Source organism: Ochotona curzoniae, unplaced genomic scaffold, assembly GCF_017591425.1.
Source record: "Ochotona curzoniae isolate NIBS_2020 unplaced genomic scaffold, NIBS_Ocur_1.0 contig_46, whole genome shotgun sequence".
Lineage (NCBI taxonomy): Eukaryota > Metazoa > Chordata > Mammalia > Lagomorpha > Ochotonidae > Ochotona > Ochotona curzoniae.
In genome coordinates this window covers 9204615-9228110 of record NW_024466340.1, presented here as the reverse complement: position 1 = coordinate 9228110, position 23496 = coordinate 9204615, and the positions used below count along the sequence as shown (strand labels likewise).

Sequence of the window (23496 nt, the reverse complement as noted above, 5' to 3'; positions counted from 1 at the left end):
CCTTTCTAGAATCTGAAGTCCATCGTGGCAGCTTCAATGACAAATGTGTAAACACAGGGACTGTACATCAAGGCCATGGCACAAATGCAGGCAGGGATGGTCCCTCTTGTTGAACTCATGTTGCCTATAGTTGTGACATTCTCTGCTGGGACACCTCACAGGGCCCAGGACCCCCACTCAGAGGAACTCACCCTGGGCTTTGCCCCCAAGGCTGGGCCTGCCACGGTTACAGGCCTAAGGCCCTGGGCACCTCCTACAGACAGAAGCCTCATGAGACCACCCTGCCAGGGCATGCACAACACCGAGGCAACAATTCAAAGGTTTATTTCCACTTAATCTGATGTGATACAATGTAACGGAAGAGACTCACATAGTATGTTTCCAAATAGACAAAGTCTATTTGATAGTCTCGGGAGAACGGGACACACACCCACAGGCGTTCACGGCTGGGGCACCAGGCACACAGGGCACATGGACACCAGGATGTAGGCGCTTCCCTGCAATAAATACCAACACGGGACATGTGCCGGGGAGCTCTGCTTTCTTCCAAGTCCAAGCACAGTGGCGATATTTCAAGTATTGCAAAAAAAAAAACACGTGTGTGTGGCATGACCTCTGAACCCCCTCCTATGTATGGGTGCCACAGACCCACAACCACCTCCTATGGACTCTCTGTGGTACATTCAAGTAGATTCAGGCAGAGCTGGGCCCCGAGGCCACAGCAGCCCCAGCTTGTGCTGCCCTGGAAGCCGCAGGGACTGCCCGTCCTGGCAGAACAGCAGGGCCATGACAGTGACGAGGCTAAAGCTCAGCGGGGAGGGCTTGCATATGCTGTCGTGTGTCGCATGAGACATTCACTTGCACTTGTCCACCATGAGTGCAACACATCTACCACCATGTGCCCCAGGGCTGCACCATGGGGACACCCAGTCAAACATACACTCAGCCAGCCACTCATGTGCCCAGCCACACACATACAGTCGCAGTCACACTGGCACCCAGCATCGTCTGCCCCCACAGTAAGGCCAAGGTTGTCCTTGTTCTTGCCTTAAATGCTTCCAAGTATTCTTCTTTCAAGAAAAAGTGAGCTACAAAAAAAATGCAACGTGTTCTGGGAGGAAAGGCAGATGCCGACCTGGTGTGTTGGGGCAGGAGCTCGGCCTCAGTCCGGCTGCCAGGAGCAGACACAGGCAGCCCAACAGCTGGTGCACACGCGCAATGGGCGTGATGGGTGTGTGAGGGCACAGACCCACATGTGACAGGGCTGGAGCTGGACAGCAGACGCTGTTCTCTGTGTGATGAGGCCAGTCTCCATCTGCATAAAGTGCCCGGGTGATTGACAAGGACGAGGAGAAGAAAGGCTCTCTTTGGCGTGGAGTCAGCAGCGCTGTCTCAGGGCCTTGACTGTCCTGGGTTCCTGGCAAGTGGCAGGGTCTCCGTGTGCCTACCTGCCACCACTTGGCGCCCCTGCCTGGCATGGGAGGTTCTGAGTCTGCTGCACAGGGGGAGGAGCTGCCTGGAATACCACAGCACAGCCACGTCCAGCGGCCCCAGGACCGGTGGGCAGCACACAAGCCCACCCTGTGGGGTCGGCAGGGTGTGGCAAGTTGGGGTCCGAGGGGTCAGGCACCGATGCCAGTCAGCAGAGCCGAGAGCCTCCGCTCGATGCACAGTTTGCCTACGGGAAGAGGAGGTGTAAGGCGGACACACCTCAGGGCCGCCCCCCAAGGCCACCCCCACTTACACTTGGCGATGTTCTCGATGTCGGCCTGGTCCGAGAGCAGCTGCTGCAGCCCTTCCAGGAGCAATAGGGCCTTGTGATAGCGCGGCACACAGCCCTCATGGTGCTGGAACATCTCATCCAGGGCGGTCGCTTGCACCTGCAGGGGGCCAGAGGATTGGAGGGCGGCCCGACTCAGCTGAGTGGCTGCAGGAGACAGCAGGCACAGGAGCCGGGGCCAAGGCCAGGCTGGGGCCCTGCGCTGTGATGGGCACCCCTGCCTAAGCAGCATTACTGGGAATGGCACCACTCCTTGGGGACCAGGGGCTGCACAGGGAAAGGCCTCCAGTGGCCAGGCCCCTCACTGAGGAGGTAGGGAGCATGCCTGGCAGCTGCCTGGGGGAGGGGGACCTGGTGAGGACAGTGCTGTCCCAGGCAATGATCTCACCCCCACCAGGCCTACCATCTGTACAGCATGGCTAAAAATTAGCTTCTCGGCAGTGATGCTGTGGACGCGGTCCAGCAGTCGCTGCTTGTCCAGGAAGAAGCGTTCCAGGCGCAGGCGCAGGCCCTGGCAGGATACCACGCTGGCCTTGTAGAGCGTGTTCAGCTTGCGCACCACTGTGGGGGTGGTGCTGAGGTCAGCCCAGACCCTCGGCAGCAAGAGGGCCAGTGTGACCACGGGCAGGCACAGCATTAGGCAGACATGGGTCAGTGGGGACTTCCCAGGCCCAGCAGCAGAAGTGTCTGAGATGTGTGTAGTCTGGGGGTCCCCTGCTCTCCCCAGCTCTCAATAACCACGAGCTGTTGTCACCCCCCCCCATCAGTGGTCTCTCCCCTCATTCATCCCCTCAGCACCCTGAGGTACTGCCCCAAGCAAGAGGGTTTGGGATCTTCCCCACCTTGCTTCACAGTGGAAGACAGGCAGAGCTTGCCAGCCCGGATCTGGTCAATGGCGGTCTGTAGGCCAGCGGACAGTAGCTCAGCCACCTTCAGATACAACACGAGCTGCTCCGCAAAGCTGCAGGAGGCAGGCAGGTCAGAAACATGGTGGCCAGCACAACCCCAGGGACAGTGCCCCCCACCCTAACCGTCGCCCACCCCCACTCGCGGCTCAGCAGGCTGATCTGGTCGGCCACCACACTCTCCTGCAGCGGGACCTCGGGGCCTGCAGCCGCCTCGCTGGCACTGCCCTTCAGGGCGGCGATCTCCAGGATGTGCTGGACGAAGATGAGCGTGAAGCGTAGGCTGTGCAGGATCTCCGTGTGCTCTTGCTGGGGAAGCACAGATGCGTGGCTACAGCCAGCATGGCTGCCACGCCCCCACCCCTCTGCCTACTCCCAGCCCAGCCCGCACCTCCATGAGGGTCTCCTCAGGGAGGTCCGGAGCCTCGAAGGTCACAGCCCCCTCCAAGTTGGCAGCGATGGGGTCGGCAAAGCTGCAGCAGTGGCCGGCGGGGGGCAGCTCAGGCGCAGCCTCACTGCAGGCCCCGGACACAAGGTGGCGAGTGGAGGAGCCAGCAGAGCCCACTGTGGAGAGAGGTGCGTGAGGGGGCTTGCCATGCTCCTCCACCTAGCCCCCACCCAGCCCCGGGCCCTGCCCTGGCCAGCTCCAACTCCTCGCTTCAAGACCAGGTGGTCAGTTATATGCTCTGCCACATCCTGCAGCCATGTCAGGGCAAAAAGGATGGGACCTCAGACAGTGAGTGACTGGGTCCTGGACTACCCTCCCACCACTTGCCAGTGCCTAGGCCGCCTGGATGCAAGGAGAGGTGGAGAGGGGAGGGTGGTCGCCTGCCAACATGTAAGGACCTAGGGCCAGAAAGCCCACCAACACAGGACAAGTTTGCCGCACTCCTGGCCCCAGGACTGGGCACCCTGGCATCCAGCCCACACTAAGCACGCTTTGGAAGTGGTCTACTCTCGCTTCCACTATTCACCTTGTCAGATGGGCACCAGGCCTACCATCCTCTCAGATGGGAGGCCTGCACAGGGATTTCTCAGGTGTGCATTTGCCCCTGCAGTCCACGCCATGCACTCACCTGAGAAGGCTGCAGTGCGTGAGGCCTGAGGTGGTGTGGTCCCACTGGGTGGGGATCCCACTGTGAACACCACAGGTGCGGGGCTGCTGGCACCTCCAGCACGGGCTCCTGGGTGCAGGTTCCCTCCAAAGCCAGCAGAGGGTGCTGTGGCGGCGGGGGGTAGAGGAGAGGTGCTCAGAGGCCATCTTCCCTCACCACTGCACCCCACCCAGATCCCAGAGTCCAGCTGCCCACCGGTCTCCATTGGCCTCTCCTGCAGGCTGTCGGTGCTGCCCCAGTCCGAGGCCTGTGTCCCGAAGGCCGCCCTGAGCAGCAGGTCAGTGAGGCGGCTGGTGCTGAAGGACCTGTGGGAGGTGGGGCTGAGCGGCTGAGATGCCCATCCAGCAGATGGGTTGTCCAGGATTTGGGACAAGATGTTCATGCCCAAGGAGCCTGGGCATCACCCACTATCGTGTGCTAGTGCCAACCCAGACATCTTACAGACAGGCAATCACCAGCTCAGGCAGGGCTGCAGGACAAGCCAAGTGAGCCAAATTCTTCCCCCACCTTTCAGGAGATGCCACATGCCAACTTACCGGCCGACCGGGCCCCTGGCATCCTCCATGGGCCGCAGTCCGGAGCCCAGCTGCTGTCCCCGGAAGGGCCCCACCTCTGAGAGGTCAGGCAGCGTCCGGTTCCGGGGGGGTGTCATCACTACGCCCTGCCGGGCCAGCAGGGTCAGCAGGTTCTGGGAGCTGGGGGTCTTAGGGAAGTTGAAGGAGGGCGTGGCCTAGTGAGTGGAGAATTGTGCTGAGGGTGGTCCCAGCCAGTGTGGCCGACTCCACACAGTAGGGCAACAGGCAGAGCAGAGGGCCACAGAGGGGTCCTCCCATGCGGCCACTCTGCTCTGGCGGCCAAGCATGTACACGCACAGAATCATTAACACAAAGCATCGCATGCACGCAGTCCATCCCCCGGGTGCAGCACACACAACATTCTGCTTCGCAACCCTTCAATATGCAGACTGGGAAAGCAAGGCAGCGAGACACGAGTTACATCATTTCCCCACAGCTCTATATGGCCACAGGACACAGGGGAGACCAGACAAGCACCTCCATTCTACAAGGTCCCAAGCCCCACGGGTTCTGTCAGCCTACTGTGGGGAGACCCAAGGTGGTGGTGAGTGTGCCAGGACAGCTAAATTTCCCCTGTGGCCAGCTTACTGACCAGCTCACAACCCAGGCCTCGAAGGTGGATGGCGGAGGAAGAAGGGCCCTGGCTTTGTCTGCACTGGCCATCCCTTGCCATGTCCGTGCTGGCTCTGGCCAGGTTACCTTGGTGGGGGAGCCCAGGATGGGGGGCAGGGGGTTCCGCTGCAGGAAGTCTGGCAGCTTGGGTGAGCCACGCAGGGTCCGGCAGGACTGTAGCCCGTGGGATGGTGGGGAAGGGCTGGCTTGGGGTGGGTTGAAGGCTGCTCCCAGCGGGTCCATCGGCGGCTTGGGCAGCTTGGGGCGGATGACGTGCAAGTCAGACAGGTTGGGGGCACTGTGCAGGCGGCAGCCCAGGCCAGAGGAACGGGGCGAGTGCTCGGGCACGGAGGAGCCTGAGAATGTGATGAGATGGGATGTTACCACCACCTGTCCTCCACCTGGCCTAGGTGGAAGAGCACAGCACGGCTCCCAGAGCCTCTGCAGCAGCTGTGCCCCTTGTCTCCGAGAGGCTCAGAGCAGTGTCTCTAGCTTATTCCCCCAACTACCTCTTTCCACGCACCCCGTGGGGGCAGGGACCACCTGCTCGAGCCATCACTACTCACTACCACCCCTTTCCGGGGTACACGCGCAGCAAGCTGGGGTCAGAGCCCAGTTGGCGCCAGGCCCAGGCAGTCCTTTGAAGGATGCAGGTGTCAAAGTAAGTCCCTATCCACAGGGACAAATGTCCACCTTACCCCTATCCTTCTTCTCACCCAAGGAACAGAGAGAGACCTGGCTGACAGCCAGGCTCCAGGAACCCAGGCTTATGCTGCCTACACCCATCTCACTGAACCTCCAACCTGTCCATGTACAAAAGACGGTCCTGAAGCAAGGGTGGCCAGCTCAGCTCCTCTGCCCCACCAGCAGCCCAAGCCTGCAGCTGCACCTGCCAGGACACACAGACATACTGGACGTGGGGACCTACCTGGACGCAAGGACCTGCCAGTCCACATCTCAGCTGCTTGTGGGGAGGGGGCCCTGCTCCAGGCCAGTCTCTCAGGGATGGTTCCAGCTGCAGGGTAAGACAGAGGGCAGGGTCTCGTCCCATCCCACTGCAGTCCTACGCCATGCCGGCCCCAGGTCCCTGAGACAGCAGGCTCACCTTGTGGAGATGGTGTGTAGGGCCGGCCCCCACCCAGGGACAACTTCCTGGGCAGGAGGGCTGCATCGGCATGGGCTGGGGGCGAGGGGCTGGCCCGGGCCAAGCCCAGGGGGCTGGTGCTGCCTGACCGGCGACTGCCAGGTGACCTGGTGGATGACCTGCAGCAAGGTGGGCACGAGGAGATGAGGCCCCTCCCTCCCTGTTGTTCAGGCATCCTCACCTTGAAGTCATAGACCCTGCAAAGGTAACTACAGCCTGAGTGGCACTGAAACTTAAAGGAACTGTAGCACGTTCACCAACTGAATGGTACAGTGTGCAGCCGCACAACTGCACAGGCATGGCAAGCCTGCCTCACCATGAGAGATCTGGTCTCTGCTACCCACCCTGGGGCACGCCTAGACTCCCAGAGACCACTCACCGGGGCATCTGGTGCTGGGTGGGCGACTGCAGGTTCTGCTCGATGCGCTGGTAGTTGTGCACCTGAGTTGGGACTGGGATGGGGACAGAGGCACCGTATCTGCTGCTGGAGAATGGGCCAGCCCGGCTGTGTGGAGAGAGGGCGAGGCCATAAAACACAGAGCACTGGGGAGCCTAGGCCAACATGATAGGGCAGATACCCTGGACAACCTGTTGGGGGCAAGGAGTGGTATCCATGTCACTATCATGGTCATTTGAGTCCCAGGCACCATGTAGCTGGCCTACCACCCTAGGTATCCAGGCTGCAGCAAGCAGGTCCATAGGTGGTCCTGAACCCCCAGTCTGAGCCCGTGGGGACATTCTGAGGGAGGCAGGTCCTGGCATGGCTCTGCCTCAGTGTGGTGGTTCCAACTGGGGAAGAAGTCAGACACAGGCTCGAAGTCCGCCCATCGCTCACCCTGCCCAGCCCACTCACCCTGAGGGGCTAGGGGTGCTGCTGCAAGGGGGGGATGGAGAGGGTGTCCGACCATGGCTGTCCAGGCCAGCAGAGACCACCAGTGAGCTCCTAGGGAGAGAAGGGACAGATGGGTGCACTCTTTTGACCTGGAAGTCCTGAGCACGAAACCTGTATCCTTCCAAATCTGCTGCTCCGGTAACCTGGAAAGCCACCCTCCCTCTCCCCAAACACAGAACTGGGGCTCACCCACTGCACAGCAGGCTGTCCGGCAGGGGCTTCGCACCGACCGTCTCAGCTGCAAGGTCACCTGTGGGAGCAAGAAGTGTCTGGCCTGACCACCCACTGCACCCTCCAGCCCAGCCACCCACACCGGTTCCCCAGGTCCTCTACCCTCAGTGGTGGGGGATCTGGGTGCAGCAGCGGGTCTCGGCTATCCTGGCACTGCCCCCAACCCGGGACTGCTTGTGTAACTCCTCCTGCTCATATCCAGCACAGTCGATTCCAGGACAGACAGCAGCCCAGTCCAGCCCACCCAGCTTCAGGAGCACCCAGACTCCTGTCCTCAAAGTGGCTCTGCCTTTTGGCCAGCCCCATCTTCCTACTGTCCCAACAATGGTTGGCCAAAAACCTCCTTCCTTGTTTGCTCAAAGCCACGCTTGGACCCTGCCACTCCTGCAGCCACTGGACAGTGCAGCCAGTGTCTAAGCACAGATGAGCAAATGCCAGGCAGGCATCCTAGAGCCTCAAGGGGCTGAGAACAGAGACCCAGGGTCAGGAACGCTACTCCACCTGCCAATGAACAATTAGCAGAGTGTGGGGAATGAGCAAGCAAGAGACCAGGGGGTGGGAGTCCTGGGTTAGAGACGGCAGTGTTTGGGGCTATAGCAACCTGGATGGAGGCGGCAGCAGCAGTAGGCCCTGGGCAAGGCTTGGGCACCAGTTTGGGACATGGACCCCTGCTGACCCTCAGCAGACACAGCGCTCTCCCATGCTGCCTGCCCATTGCAGAGATGGGGTGTACCTGGCATACATGACTGCTGGCCCTCAGCAACTGACCTGGAAACTGGGCGGGGACCATAACAAAGTCATCTGTGTCACAGGAGTCTTTGCTGCTGCCGCCAGAGTCACGTGAGCTGTGCAGGAAGCCAGTGGCTGCAGCCGGGGAAGTGAGCGTCTTCTGCAACTGGGGCATCTCCCCCAGGGACTGGAGGTCAGAGGACGGAGCCAGTGAGCGTGGACCCAGGGACCCCAAGAGTCTGGAGGAGGGGAGTCCTGTGTCTTCTCAGCCTCAGAAAGACCAGGGACTGGGAGTGCCGAGACGGGGCCTGGCAAATTCTGCCCTCCACTGTCTTGAGTTCACAGAGCACCACTGGCACCACCCAGTTCCTGGGAGCCAGTTTAGGATGGCCACTCCTATGTCAGCTTCAGATGTAGCCACAACACAGAGGTCACGAGACATGGCCCCCACGGTCAAACCCCAACGATCAGAGCAGGGGGTGTGGACAGGTCCTACCTCCACGTCTTATCCTAGGGGGCGCCATGGCTCCCCAGCCACAGCTACTGCATTGTCAGTGCTGACTGGCAAGGCTCCAGGCACAGCCCTCCCACAGGCAGGGCTGGGGTGAATCCTGACAGGTGCACCACAAGGGAGAGGAGGGGGTGTCCCAACACTCACCGGGGGGGAAGCCAGATGGGAGGTGGAGCTGCTACTGGAGCTGCTGCCAGAGCCTGAGCTTGGGTATGAGGGTACGGGCACAGGCGGGGCTGGGGAAGGGAGCCGCAGTCAGCTTAGCTCCTAGAACCTGCTCCCCACACTCGGTCCACCTGTGCTCAGGACAGCCCCAGGACACACAGTCCTTCAGCACCTCCTGGCCTACTCCTACTCCTGGCCATCTCCTGGCCATCCCAGGACTGTGGCCTGTGCTACCACGTCACTGTGACCGTGGAGTCAGCTGGCTTCTATTCCAAGGCAGCCACGTCCCCCAGCACCTCCCCCCTGCCCTGAACTTTCTGAACCTGTCCCACCCACCCCCACTCCAGCGGGTGAAGAGACCTATCTTGGGGAAAAGGGGGTGCAGAGACCAGCAGGAGCCTGGGACCCACAAAACTCACACTTCTTGATGGAGGCGCTGGCGTCAAGGAAAGGGTGGTGAAAAAACTCATCTGCAAAAGGGTCAGGGTCAGGGTCGCCTCCGAAAGGCACCCAGGCCTTCACCCACCTGGCCTTTGGCCCCCATCTCCCAGGCTCCCCATCCCTGCCAATGGGGTCTTCCCAGCAGAGCCCTTGCTCCAGCCAGGTTTCAGCCTTGATACAGGACACCATACCAAGGCCAGCACATGTGGACAATGGCCTGTGCACAGTGCCCAGATGGAGTGTGCAGGTGAACTAGGTGGATGGGGGTAGCAGGGCCTGCCGTGCACCCAAGGCCCACAGCTGTCAGGAATGACCGCCCAGAGCCACACTTACCAAAGCCCATGCGCTCCCTGTGGTTGCGCTGTAGCAGGGCCAGGAGCAGCTGCCGGAGTGGAGCGGAGGTCTCACGGGGAATGCTGGGGGACAAAGACCAGAGGGAGTTCGCCAGGGGGCCTGGAAGCCAGGCCCCCTTTGGGGAGTGGGGAGGACTACTTACGTGGGGACCAGCGTCTTGTTCTTCTCATAGAACAGGCGGAGGTCCTGAGGGCTGCTGGCCTGGTGCAAAGGACAGCATCAGTACCCAGCAGGACCACCGGCCCTGCCACCCCTCCCCCAGCCCAGCCTGGCCAGGAACCAGGGTGACCTACACAGGTTAGTTGGGGGGAGGGTACACAGGCTTATGCATTAGGAACATCCAAGGGTTTGGCACCTGCGAGTTTTTGTTGCCTGCCCCAGGAAGGGGTCTGGGCCCTCAGTGAGTGTCCGGAGGGCTGACCCCTACGACCAGGAGGCCAAGGCCAGGGCCGGCTCAGTCCCTGCAGGAAGCAAAGCCCTGGGCCCTCGGGCTCCTGCACAGCACAGTGCACTGCTTTGGGATTCCCTTTTGTACTCAGGGCCAGGTAACTCCAGGCAGGGAGGTGGGGGGTTCACATGAGATGGACCGCCTGCATTGAGACAGGAGGCCTGGCCCACCCACTCCCCACCCAGACCACCTTGAAACAGCATCTGCCATGGTGGGAGCCACACACCTGGAAGGGTGCTTTCCCCGTCAGGCACTGGTACACAATGGTGCCGATGCTCCATAGGTCTGCCTTCCCATCATAGTGCTGGGACATGATGACCTCGGGGGCCTGTAGGGTCAGAGATCACACTCAGTGCTACAGCCCACCAGCAGAGCAGACACCAGTCACACACAGGACACTTGTTAGCAGCAGCCACCTGTTGAAATCCAGCCAGAGAGCCTGGCTGCCAGCTGGCTGGGCCATGGCACACACAGAGCCACCTACCATGTACATGGGGGAGCCGCAGAGCGTGGCCGCCATCATGTTGCTCTGGAGGTAGCGCGCAAACCCGAAGTCAGCTGCAGGTGACACACAGTCAGGGACCCCGGCTACAGCCTGGGTGCCCGGCAGGGGTGCGCCCACCAACCAGGCCTCACCGATCTTGACGCGAATGTTGTTGGGGCTGGCCCGGCGCCCCCCAGGGTTAGACAGCAGGATGTTCTGGGGTTTGAGGTCCCGGTGGATGATGCCCTTGCTGTGTAGCAGCCGCATGGCACCTGCGATCTGCTGCAGGAACAACCTGATGGTGTCTTCACTCAGCGTGCGCATGGCTACAAAACACAGCACAGCTGCTGGGCCTCCCGACCTCAGGGCCTGAGACCAGCGGCATCCAGCAGGTCACAGAAACGATACCCCTCAGTCCGAGGAATCAACTCTATCCACGGGCCCACAGGCCGGCACCTGGCCTCGCCACTGGCACTCACCCATGCGGGGTCGCTGTAGCTATCAGCTGCTAGCTCCTAGGAGCCCATGTGCATTCCGGCATCCACCACAGCTTGCTCCCCTTTCTTCAGGGGTAATGACCATCCCCGGCCCTAGCTGGCCTCCTCTAGCCCACAACAGGCACTGACACAGCCACTCTCAGAGTGTCCATGGTGCTGGACCACCACGAAGCCTTCACTAAGCGAACAACTGGACCAGTGAACCCGGGGCAGGAGCAGGACTCCCGTATGGCTAGGGGTCAGGGAGTGGGGAGCCTTGAACAGTCCCTGCTCTCCCCTGGGATGTGAGAGGCCAAGCAGGAGCCAGGTCTCAGGGCAGCTGCTGTCCGGGATACTGAGAGAAGGAAACGCAACAGCAAACAGAGGGCAGAGGAGCCAACACAGACCCAGACCACAGCAGACACACAGCCCTGGAGATGGCACACCAATCCAGGCCAGAGCCCAACCTCTGCCAGTCTTACCCTCAGGTGCCCTGTCCTGTCCCACTGCCTCCACTCAGAGGCAGCAACAGGGGGCAGGCTCACACGCTGCTTAAGTGTGGCCATGGACGTGTGAGCACCATTTTAATGAACCAGGAGACGCCAGCAAGCAGAGCAGCGCCCTGGGCTTCCAAGGGCAGGTGGTGCCTAAGACTGGCCTGGGGCCAACCCAACACCTGTGCAGCCTGGACACAGGCCAGAAACTGCCTGGTCACTGAAGGTCAGACAGGGCCCGGCAGGTCTGGTGGCACACTGAGTAGGCAGAGCCCGGCATGGGGCCACCACGTGGGCAGGTGTGGCCAGCAGCTAAGTGCCCAGGGCCATTGCCCTTAGGGCCAGTACCCTCAGCCTGGGTGAGTGCTCAACCTAGCTCACCATGTAACAGACAACGGTCAAGTCGGGAGGAGGCCTCACAATCAGGGTTTGAGGGGGGCTGCCTCCTCAACCTGCTGTACCCAAAGATGTGCCCCCAAATCCATATGACTCCCCTCCCCATAGTCATGGGGTTTATACAGGCTTGTGGGAGTGGAGAAAGCAGACAGGACATGTCACATGAGAGGCCCATGTGACCCACACGCCACCAGAACACAAGCGGTGTCTACAGGGACAGGTAGGAAATCGTGCTGTTGACAACCGACCAGTCTGCTCTGTCACAGCAATGTGCCTCCAGATGACTGGGCTGAGCCCCTGAACTGGCCTCTGGCCACAGCTGTACCAGCTCCAACCACAAACTCCTGCCACCACAGCCATGCAGACACCTCCAGCACGGGCAGTCTCAAAGCCCTGCCCACGAGGGTACTGCCCTGGCCTCATGGGTCCCTGTGCTTCAGGTCTTCCCACTGTGGATCAGCCTAGCCTCCCTGCCCTGCGGCCGTGTCCCCTCTGTCCAGCAGGCCCCAATGCCCTCTCCAAGCTGCCTGCCCTGCCACTCAGAAAACTGTAGCCACATTCCCCGGCCTGCTGACTGGCCCACCACACCATCACCCACTCATCTGGATCCCCTCAGCCCTAGCCAGTGGCCTCCCCAAGCAGGTGGGCACTGCTCCAGAAGCCACTGGTGTGGGTAGTAGACAGCACTCCAAGACCTGAACCACTAGGGCCCCGCTTCCAGGGGTGCTGGGCAAAGAGAATGCCCAGATAGAATCGTCAGGGGCAGCTGCAGTCAGGCCTCCCCCTGAGAGAGGCCAGGGTGACTCTCAGCTCCACTCACTGTGCAGGTAGTCAGCAAGGTCCCCGCCGTTGCAGTACTGCAAGAGACACAAGACAGCACGTGGGACAGGACCCCCAGACTCGCCCCCACGTGGTGTCCCAGATACTCCCAGCTCAAGACAGCAGGGCGGGCTCTCCCCACCCCCTTCCTGTGGTCCCCAGTGCTCACCTCCATGACCAGGTAGACGGAATTAGCCATTTCCTGCAGGTCAGAGAATTGCCGTAAGAGGTGGAAGTGCCGCCTGCTTGCGCGAGCACTGTTAGACCACAGGGCTGCAGGCAGGTCAGCAGCATGGCCAGGCAGCAGCCCCCAGCGCTCAGTGGCTGGGAGGCAGCAGCAGGTTCTGGTGGCAGTGCTGACTGTGCTTTGTGGCCATTTGGCAACTGGGTTTGAAGGGCAGGAACAGAGGCCAACAGGGTGGGCCAGAGCCGGCTGGCCGGCCAGCCTCGGGAGGGCCTGGCCACCAGCATGGAAGCTGCAACTCTTGGCCTGCGATCAGGCTGTGGAGTCCCACTCTGGACAGACCCTAAAGTCTCCAGCCCCACTCGCCAGCAGGGCCAGGGCAGCTCCTACTTATCTCTGGGCTCAAACACAGCTCACCCAGGGAGGGACGGGTAACCACAATCCCCCCACCCCTCACAGCTGCAAAGAAAGCCCTGTGGTGTCAACTGGGTGTGGCTTGGAGTAGGGCAGCAAGCCGCCCTGCCACATGCACACCTGGCCCTTGAAGACAGGAGGAGGCCCACGCCCAAGGCCTCTCTTCCTCCAGTCTCCTCATGCCAACTCCAGGCCCTCTGGAGGCAGTAACCAAACTCTGAGCCACCAGGGCCACAGCACAGGCGAGCTGGCCCAGCAGCTGGTGGCACAGGGTAAAGGCACACTGTGCCCCCTCAGCCTGGCAGGACAAAGCCCCTAGCGTCCCCCAGGAGTCCCGGTCTGTACCAGACATTCCGTGTAGATGGACGCAGGTACTACATCCACTCCTGAGAACTCAACAAGCCTCATTCTACACAGGGCACTGCCACAGGAGTGGCCTAAGGAGAAGGCTGGGGTGGCACCCAGAGGTGAGGGGCTTGGCAAGGAGGCTTGGAGGCCAAGACAGCCCAGGCAGGCAGGAGGACCCTGCCAACAAAGGCAGGCTTCAAGACCCACCGACCTAGGAGCCTCACCCACAGCAGGGAGGCCAGCTGCCAGGAGGGTATAGCTTGCAGGTGGCCGTCTCCAGCCGCACAGGCTACAGGGGTGGCTAGATGCCTGGCAGGAGAAAGGGGCAAGGACAATAAGAACAGAAAGCAGGCCACAGAAAGCAGACCCGGCACAGCCTCCCAGGCCCTCCAGCCACCCAGCAGGACAGGCCACAGTGGCCACACCTGCCTCAGGACACAGTGTGCAGCGGCAGAGCTCACTGGGCCTGCTACCCAGGACTCCAAACTCCCCCAGGGTGATGAGACTGACCAGAACAAGGACATGGGTTCCAGGAGGAGGCAGCCCAGGTCTGATGTGGACACAGGATGGTATGGGTACAGGAGCCCTCCCGCTGCCTCCTCCTCACCTGGGACACCTGAGACACTGCTCCCCAGCCAGCAAAGCAGGACTTATGGGCACATGAGAATACCCCACCACACAAGGTTACCCACAGAGCACTGGAAGCCCGGCCACCTGCCATTCACGGGGCCCAGGCAATGGCCTGCCCACAGAAACCCCCTTCCCAGAGAGGTCCCCTGCTCCCACCCCCGAGCCTGCCTTGTGGCTCCCAGAACACATGGTAAGTGTCTTCCAGGCTCATGGCTGCAGCTGGAAGTGGGTCCACTCTTTGTCTTTCAACTGCCCCTTGCTGGGCAGCTCTGCCCAGTCTGCTACACAGATCCCACGATGGCCTCCCCTAGAAGTTCCTCTCGGTACAGCACGTGGGCAGCAGGGCTGGGGCCTGCCTCAGCACAGAGCATAGGACTCAGAGGATCCCACACACGCCTCCACACTGCACTGAAGGGGCTGCGGGCCTCAGTCTTCCCACCTGTGAGTGGGTCCTCCCTGGTGCTTTGTTCAAGGTTTCCGGAAGCCTCACATTGGCCCAGCACTGCCCTGCCCGGAGGGTCAGATGCACTCATGGGCAGACTGTGTCCCAGAGAGGTTCCAGCCTCGCCCAGCACTTTGCCTGCACCACCCTTCAAGAACTGGAGAAACTCAGGGCCAGCAGTGCCGCCAGCGCCCCCCACCCCCTGGGCTGTCCCAACTTGCATAAGCCATGGTTTCCAGTGCTTCTGGGGGCTGTAGCACCACCTGGCAGCTACAGCTGCCCATCCAGAAGTCAGGAGCTTCCAGCACCACAGCCCTAGCCTTTGCAGGGCTGAAGCTGGTTTCCACAGGCTGCCTTGGGGAACAAGGGCAGGCAGGCACGGGCACCAGTCACTCCTTAGCCAACTCAAGGGTCAAGGAACCACCTGACTGCGTCACTCACTTTGGTGCACGCACCTGCAGGGGCCACACCTTGCTTGCAGGGGCTGTAAGGGTCTATCACAGCCCAATATGCACACCTAGAGGCAGCACACCGGCTCCCCATCCAGAATGGAACCAAAGGAACAGGGCAGAGGTCAGCACAAGACATGGGCACAGCCTGATGGCTGAGCTGGGCGGCCCCTAGCAGGTGACCCTAACTTATGCACCCAGGCTTCCAAGATGGAGTGGTAACAGTGCTCACCTCACACAGCACTATCGGGGTACAGCTTTCTAACAGGCATCCTGAGAGGCTGTGGTGATGGCACCAGTCCCTGCCACCCACATGCAAGATGCACTGGTTCCTCACTCACTCAAAGTGTCTCCCTCTGCTTCTCTTTAGATAAAAATAAATAAAACAATAAAATGTAAGGGCCAGCATTGTGGTGTAACATGTTAAACTGCCACCCATCAGGGTTGGCATCATAACACAGTAGGTTGAGCCTCTGCCCACGCCTCAGCATCCCATATGGACACTAGTTCAAGGCCAGGATGCTTCGGTTCTGATCCAGCTCCCTGCTTGTGGCCCAGGAAGCCCGTGGACAAGTACATGGGCCCCAGCTCTCATGTGGGAGAGCAAGAAGAAACTCCTGGCTCCAGCTGTCCGGGGCCATTTGGAAAGTGAACCATGGCATACGAAGATCTGTATCTCTTTTTTAAAGATTTATTTTATTTTTATCATAAAGTCAGACATATAGAGAGGAAGATCTTCCGGCCCGATTCACGGCCGGTGCTGTGTTGATCCGAAGCCAGGAGCCAGGAGCCTCTTCCAGGTCTCCCACATGGGTTCAGGGTCCCAAGGCACTGAGCCGTCTTTGACTGCTTTCCCAGGCCACAAACAGGGAACTGGATGGGGAAGTGGAGCTGCGGGGATTAGAACCAGCACCCATGGGATCCTGGCGCATTCAAGGCAACGACTTTAGCCGTTATACCCACCGTGCCAGACCCTGTATCTCTCCTTCTAATTCTTTCAAAACAAACGAAAACCGGTCACCTATGAAGCTGGCATCCGGTATTTTCACTAATTCCTGGTTCAGCTGCTCTACTTTTAATTCCGCTCCTTGCAAAGAACTTGGGAAGGTGAAAGATGATGGTCCAAGTGCCTGGGTCCCGCCACCCAGGTGGGAGACCAGATCAAGTTCCTGGCTTCTACGTATAGCATCTCTCTTCCATTCTTGCCTTCCCTCTAACTCTGCCCTTCAAATAAATAATTCTTTTAAAAATAATGATAATAAATAAATTCAAATGGAGAGAGCTGGTGCCCTGGGAAGGGGCTGGCCAGGCCTGCTGTCTTGCTCGGGAATGTGGCCAGTTCCAGAGGCCAGCATCACAGGGAGCCAGGCACGGGTGTCTGGGCACGTAGGAGGCCACCCCGCCCCACCCTTGGGAACACTAAGGTGCTTTGCTTAATAGGATCCTCTGCCAATCCCAGTTCTGTCTGGTGACCCTGGGCTGGGTCTGGTGGGCGGGCCACTCTGCCCCCTGAGCTCTGTGCTACTGGCCAGCTCCCAGACGCAAAGAACTGCCAGCCCCACCCTGAGGAGGAAGCCCCACTGCTTCCCAGTGTGGTCTGGTGCCTGGCTACCAGCTGCCCATTCAGCGCACTCCTCTGAGCAGGCTCCCATCCAGCCAGGAGCTCAGCGGCAGGGAGTTGTGGAGCGCGAGCTGCTGAGACTCTTGGGTCAACACAACCTACACGCACATCCCTCCCCAGCGCCCCAGCCTGGCGCCTGCCAAATCTACTAGTGGCAGTCGGCCCATTTGGACCCACACGCTAGGGAGCAGACCTGCAGCACGAGACTACAGGGCCATGCAAGGGGCATTGCCTGCCACCCCCAAGCACCCACAGCTTCAACATGCAGTGGAACCTCAACATCAGCAGGCAGCCCTGGTGCCGGGAGCAGCTCCACCAGGGAGCAGCAGTCGGGCGGGGAGGAGCTGTCATTGGAGGACCAGCTGGCAGCCCTGGTGCCAGGGGCAACAGCCAGGGGCAAGGGAGGGACCGTTGGAAGAGAACCAGCAAGTGAGGAGGGTTGGGCCAGGGCTTCCGGGGTGGCTGTACCCCTTTCATATATGTGCCACCTTTAATTAGTACACCACCACACAGAACAAAGAAAGCAGGCATTGTGGCAAGCGACTTCCAGGGCTGCCCGACCCAGTCTGCTCACAGCCCCACAGCCTCACGTGACATGAGGGAGCCCAACCAGACCCTGGCCCACTCTTAGCCCCACATGACACAACAGAGCTCTACCTAGACCCTGGTCTACTCACAGCACCACAGGTGTCCTTTCCCGACAACCCTGATGCACAGACCATCCAGATGTCCTTTCCCGACAACCCTGATGCACCAGACCCCGGTGGGTCACCCCAGGTGTCCACCAGCAACTAAGACAACAGAAGCTAGGTCTGTGTGCAGAGCTACAGGGACCTGACACCCCTGCGTGCTGGCCAGGGCGTCACATCGGCAAGGCGTGGGCAGGGACGAGAGCGAGATGAAGAGCATCCTTTCCAGGTTTCCTGCTGGCCTGACATCACTGCTCTGTGGCAGACCAAACCTCCCCACCACGAGGCAGGAACCAGCACCCTGACAGCCAAGCAGCCATCGCGGCACCCCAGGCTCCAGCAAGCTGACCACAGCAGAGCACCTCGTCCGCATGGCCCACCCTCCTAATCCAAGGGCAGGAGAGATGACAAACAGGCGTAGGAGCTGAGCGGGCACGACAGAGTGGCCTTCCCAGCAGGTCTGGCAATGGCTCCTGAGACAGAACATGCACAGGCCTCTGATGATGCAGCACCTCTACTTCTGAGCCTGCCCTCACGCAGCAGCTTAGTGGTGAGGCCACGGTCTGCAACACTGCACCCCACAAGCACAGCCAGGTCCCAGCTGCTGCACTTCCGGGCCAGCTCCCTCCTGGCGCACCTGGGCCAGCAGTGCAAGATGGCTCAGGTGCTCGGGGCCCCACACTCCAGGTAGAAACCCTGTGAAGCCACTGGCTTCTGCCTTCAGCCTGGCCAGCTCCAGCCATTATGGCCATTTGGACTAAACCAGCAGTTGGATGGTCTGTATTTCTTGTGTGCTTCAAAATAAGTAACTATTAAAAAAAAATAACCTGCAATAAACTTAGAGACTGACAATAGGCACAATAGAGCAAAGGCAGTTGTGGCAACACCACCAGATGCACCAAGGTCCCAAGATAGTCCACTGAGGGAGCCACACAGCCCTGAGTGACCACCACACACACACCTACAGAGGGGTGGCTGGAGGGGTAGGGAGCCTCTGGGCAGCAATGAGATCCCAATGAGAGATGAGGACTCAGAGCTACATTCCCTCGTGCCTCTTGAGGTTTGCTTTACCTATGTTTAAAAACAACACCAGGCCCTGGTATTCACACTCGGGAAAGAGCTTTAAGGAAAGGGGGAGTGAGTCCAGGTGCTCTGGGAGGCCTGTAAGCAGAGACCAGAGCAGCCCTGCCCCAGGGAGGCCGGCTGACACCGCAGGGAGAGGCAGGTGCCAGGCCCAGGTGTGTGCCCAACAGGCACCGAGCAGGGAATACGACAGGCTGGTCGGCTGGGTGCTGCAAAGGTGCCCCCTGGAGCCTGACCTGGGGGAGCATGGGTGGCTCTGCCGGTAGGCAGGGCTGCTAGGGGGCCTGAGTCCCACACCTGTGGTTGCCAAGAAGCTTCAGGGCACAGAGGGCAGAGCAAAATGAGTGGAAGGGGGAGGAGGTAGCTTCCTGGACCCAGAACACGGTGTCTCTGCCGGGTTCCAGGTTACTCACTGTCACTCTGGACCTGGGCCCTCCCCAGGTCACCTCATGACATGCCTCAGCCCCCAAGGCCACGGCACAGTGGACAGCGAGGGAGGGAGGAGGCCACCCAAAGGCGGCTGGCTGGGAACTTCCCTCCACCAGGGCCGGTCCCGTGGACTCAGTAAACATCTTTCAAAATCATGAGTCAGCACTTCAGCCGGCAGATCTGGCCTCGGGTTCCTAGTCCCCGATCCGGGCATCCAGACCCTGTCTGTCACTGTGCCCTGGGGATCTGAGGGGCATGGCTGCCTGGTGGGTCCGCACTTTGGCCTGTCTGCCGTCTGGGGCCAGCCAGACCTGAGGTGGCCTCCTCAGACAGCAGACAGTGGCTGGCTGCTCCGGCCCAGCCCCCGCTGCCAGCAAGAAGGAATCTCCAGCAGCCCCTCCCCCAGTCTGACGCAGGAGAGGCCAGCCAATGCCGGGCCACAGGAGTAATGTCAACAAAACAGCCACCAGCCAGACAGGTGGGCCGCCCAGGAGCCACCACCGGCTGAGAGGTGGGGTGCCTACCACCGGCCAAGCTGCTGGCCCACCTGTGGTCCTCCACCACCTGCCCCTCGCCCCCACCAACTCCCCTGGCCAGGCAGCCGGGCAAGCTGGGAGCTTTCCGACAGAGCAAGAAGCGAACCACAGACCTAGGCAGACAATGGGGTCTCTGGGGTCCCAGATCAGAGACACCCCCACATCCACAGCCACTCCCACCACACTAGACACTGGCCCAGAAGTCGCCACTGCTGACCAGGGTCTCCCGCACCCGACTGCCCCAGAGCTGAAAGCCGGGTGCCCTGCCGCCCCCACCCCCGCAGCCCAGGGGCTCACCTGGAAGTCATACAACGCCACAATGTTTTCATGTTTCAGTTCCTAGGACAGAAATCCGGTTCCCGTGAGCCAGCGAGCCGGGGGCCAGGCAAACGAGGGCTGCCCCCGCTCCCGGCCTCCCACACCGGCCTCCTCACCTTCAGTATCTTGATTTCCTTCCCCAGCAGTGTCTGGGACTTGGCAAGGTTTTTCTTGTTAATGCACTTGACCGCGACCTCGAGGTCGTGCTTCTGAAATCCCAAGGTGGACCCGTGAGGGCTGGCCGGGGTGGGGTGCCCCGGGGCCTTCCGGAGGGCCAGCGCGACCTCCCGGACTCGGGCGCCCCGGGGTGCGGCGGGGGCTTACCTCCCGGTGGCGGCCCTTGAACACCACCGCGAAGGCGCCGTGGCCGATCAGGTCCTTGCGGGAGAACTCGAACTTGCCCACGACCTCGGTGCCGCCGCGGCCGGGCTCCATGGCGCGCGCAGGCCGGGCGCGCGGGCCGGGGCGCGCGGGGCTCAGGCAGAGGCTCGGGCCGGGGCCGGCGGGCCGGCGGCGCGGGGCCGGGGGCGCGGGGCCGGGCGCGGGCGCATCGCCGGGGCCGCGCGCCGCATCGGGCAGGCCGGGGCCGCGTCCCAGCCCCGCGGGCCGGCGCGGCCGCGAGGGCGCTCCCTCCGAGGGCTCGGCGCGGCGCTGCGGACGCGGACCCGAGCCCAAACCCGGCTCCGACTCGGGCTGCGCTTCAGGCTCCAACTCGGGTCCGGGCTACGACTCCACTTCAGGCTCCGGCCCTGGCGGGGAAACAAAAGAGCCGCGGCGCCCAGGCCTCAGCGCCCTAGACGCCGGCGCAGGCGCACTGGGCGGCGGGCCGGGGGCGGGGCCTGTGAGGGGCGGGGCCTGGCAGCTCCCCGGGCTCTCCGGGGGTGGCAGCGGTGATGAGGCGGGGCCTGCCGGGGCGGGGCCTGTGAGGGGCGGGGCCTGGCAGCTCCCCGGGCTCCGACGGGGCCAGCGGTGACGAGAGGGGCCTCCGGCGGGCGGGGCCCAGGAAGCGGGTGGGCGTGGGGCCGGAGCAAGCGTGGTTGCGTCGGAGCGCAAGGGTCCCACCGAGACCCCGGCCAGGCAGCGCAGACCCGGCGGCCTTTACGGGAGAGCTCGGGGAGCACAGCGCGGCCTGGGCCGTGGCCCCTGAGACACCAGCTCTCCTGGTGCGCGCCGCGCTGTCACGTCCCCGTTTCACAGAGACGGCTGGTGAGAGAGCACGAGCAGCTGTTGTGTGACCTGGCGGGGGCTGGCCAGCCCTTCTCAAGGCTACCCCACACCCGGCTGACCCGCACAGCGGCTCAAGCCCTGCCCTGGCGAGTGCCTGGATTCGCATCCACTCGCCGCCCCCACCTGCACTTCCGGGCCCTTGGTCCCAGAGACACACACCCCACACCCAGGTGTCCCTCGGACCCCACACACGCAGGTGCCCCACAGGCCCTGGCACCCCCGGGCTTTTCCAATGAGGAGGCCAGGACAGAAGGGACTGTCAAGGCAGCACAGTCAGCCCGGGCTCCTTCTGCCTGGGGGTGCCAATGCTGGAATGAGATTTGCGTATGGAAAAGGTGGCTTTGCATGTGGGGCTAGGTGTCTTAGATATGCTTATTTATTCCAAAGGCTGAGTGATAGAGACAGAACAAAAAGACGTTTTCCATCCCTGGTTCACTGCTTCCCCCAAGACCTGACTTGGCCAGTGTTGGTTATTTAAAACAATTACAGTTTCCAGTTTTTACGTTATTACGATATTGGCGCAGATCATTCCCACAGCCTGCCGAAAACAAGGAGGGATCTTAGGTTTGGCCGGAGAGCAGCGTAAAAAGGGGAAGATGGGGACAGGGGGGAACACGGCCCCTTATGCTCAGGTAAGCCTGCTGGGCGTGGGGGAGGATTGGAGGGGTTGAGGGCAGGCCCAGGGGAGTGGTGCCTGCAGGTGAATGCCTAGGGATGATTGGTGAGTGGGCGGGGTTGGGAGATTTGGAGTGGGATTCTCAGCTGAAATGGCACGAATAAGTTGTGAGGAAGAAGGCTCCTCAAATGGCTCCTCACAGCCAGGTCTCCCACGTGAGTGCAGAGGCCCAGCACGTGTGCCCACTGCCTTTCCAGACGTTAGCAGGGAGCTGGATCCGTGAGAGCCCATGGGCCCAGCCTAAGCACACAGGGGCCATGGGGCTGTGCTGGCTGCTGCCTGGCTCAGTCCTGCTCTGCTGCCTCCTCCCTCCCCATTCCTGACTTTGAAACAAATACAGCTCTTTTTTTTTTTTTTAAGATTTATTTTATTTCTATTGCAAAGTCAGATATATAGAGAGCAGGAGAGACAGAGAGAAAGATCTTCTGTCCAAAGATTTACTCCCCAAGTGACCGCAACGGCCGGTGCTGCGCCAATCTGAAGCCAAGAGCCAGGAACTTGTGTCCGGTGCTCCAAATGCAGATCTTAATATATATTTTTAAAGATTTATTTTTATTGGACAGTCAGATATAGAGAGAGGAAGAGACAGAGAGGAAGATCTTTCGCACCAGGCTCAAATACAGTTCTAGGGCCCAGCACGGTAGCCTAGCAGCCGATGTTCTCACCTCACACATGCCAGGATCCCAATTAGGTACCAGTTCTAATCCCAGTGGCCCTGCTTCCCATCCAGCTCCCTGCTTGTGGCCTGGGAAAGCAGTCGAGGACAGCCCAAAGCTTTGGGACCCCAGGGCCCATGTGGGAGACCCGGAAGAAGCTCCTGGCTGTGACAGGCTCAGTTCTAGCAGTTGTGGCTTAAAAGTACAGTTCTTATTACAAGCTACAGCTGGATGATAATACCCCGTAGCAGTGGGCAGCTGTGACAGCACGTAGATTCATTGACTAAGTTTTGAGCGTAGCCTGCTGCAGTTCTCTGCATCTACAAACAATTGCCGCCTGACTGGTTTAAGATGTTGGTTGGATATTTTGTATTATACTCCACCTCAGTTGGTGGGATGGCCCTTGGGTGCCAATGTGAGCTTAAATCCCCCTGACTTAGGCATGCGGGGTGCTGGTTCCTGGAGTGCTACAGGAGCTGTTGTCCGCAGCCTGACTGGCGAAGACTCCTGCTAACATCCTACACTTATGTCTGGCATGATTTCTCGGGCTCTCTGTAACATTTCCACACAGATGAGAGTACATGGGCTGAGGGGTTATTTGTTCAAGGTGAAGTTCTGGGTCATTTCCCCCAACAAAGGCCACAGATAGAGATACCCTGGCTATCACCCATCAGTGGGCCACCCTGGATCTGGGAGGGCCTGAGCTGCCTCCAGGCAGGGTGGGCTAGGTGAGGCTCCCCAGTGAAGACAGCAGGCACATTCCTAGCTTGAGCCCCAGGCCAGCTCCAAGCTGGAGCTCAGCTTCCAGGCACTGCCCGGGGGCCTTCTGGTAACCACAGGTGCCTGAGGCTTCGAGCATTTGGTGGTGGTTTAAGACTTATTTATTTTTATTGGAAAGGCAGATTTGCAGAGAGAAGGAGGGACAGAAAGATCTTTCCCCCACTAGTTCACTTCCCAAATGGCTGGAATGGTTGGAGCTGAGTTGATCCAAAGCCAGGATTCAGGCTGGAACTTCTTCCAGATCTTCCACATGGGTACAGGGTCCCAAGGACTTGGCCATCTCACTACCCCTGCCCCAGGCCAGAAACGGGGAGCTGGACTGGAAGTGGAGCAGCCGGGACACAAACTAGTGCCCATATGGGATGCCATGCTTTCAAGGTGGAGGATTAGCCAGTTGAGCTATCACGCTGGCTCCAAGGTGTTAGTCACTGAACCAAAGCAGA

At 60.6% G+C, this 23496-nt stretch overlaps 1 protein-coding gene across 4 annotated transcripts; it reads right to left on the bottom strand.

Moving 5' to 3' along the window:
- Nucleotides 1-308: 308 nt before the first annotated feature.
- ULK1 (unc-51 like autophagy activating kinase 1) lies at nucleotides 309-20189 on the bottom strand. Of its 4 annotated transcripts, XM_040987158.1 has the most exons (29): nucleotides 20039-20189; nucleotides 19831-19923; nucleotides 19694-19735; nucleotides 12741-12773; nucleotides 12573-12609; nucleotides 10539-10712; nucleotides 10387-10460; nucleotides 10129-10230; nucleotides 9597-9655; nucleotides 9434-9516; nucleotides 9079-9129; nucleotides 8642-8730; nucleotides 8023-8170; nucleotides 7213-7273; nucleotides 6985-7074; nucleotides 6511-6636; nucleotides 6093-6238; nucleotides 5916-6002; nucleotides 5075-5343; nucleotides 4337-4530; nucleotides 3996-4105; nucleotides 3758-3905; nucleotides 3676-3680; nucleotides 3077-3249; nucleotides 2822-2994; nucleotides 2623-2741; nucleotides 2184-2341; nucleotides 1745-1880; nucleotides 309-1678 (listed from the first exon to the last, which is right to left on the bottom strand). In XM_040987158.1, exons 1-29 carry the CDS (start codon nucleotides 20147-20149, stop codon nucleotides 1623-1625), a joined length of 3147 nt encoding a protein of 1048 aa, XP_040843092.1. In that variant the 5' UTR covers nucleotides 20150-20189; the 3' UTR covers nucleotides 309-1622. The 4 variants fall into 4 exon arrangements, with proteins under 4 accessions (XP_040843092.1, XP_040843091.1, XP_040843090.1 ...); XM_040987157.1 differs by lacking the exon at nucleotides 3676-3680 and having other exon boundaries at nucleotides 3762-3905; XM_040987156.1 differs by lacking the exon at nucleotides 3676-3680 and having other exon boundaries at nucleotides 3762-4105; nucleotides 6093-6250.
- Nucleotides 20190-23496: the final 3307 nt, after the last annotated feature.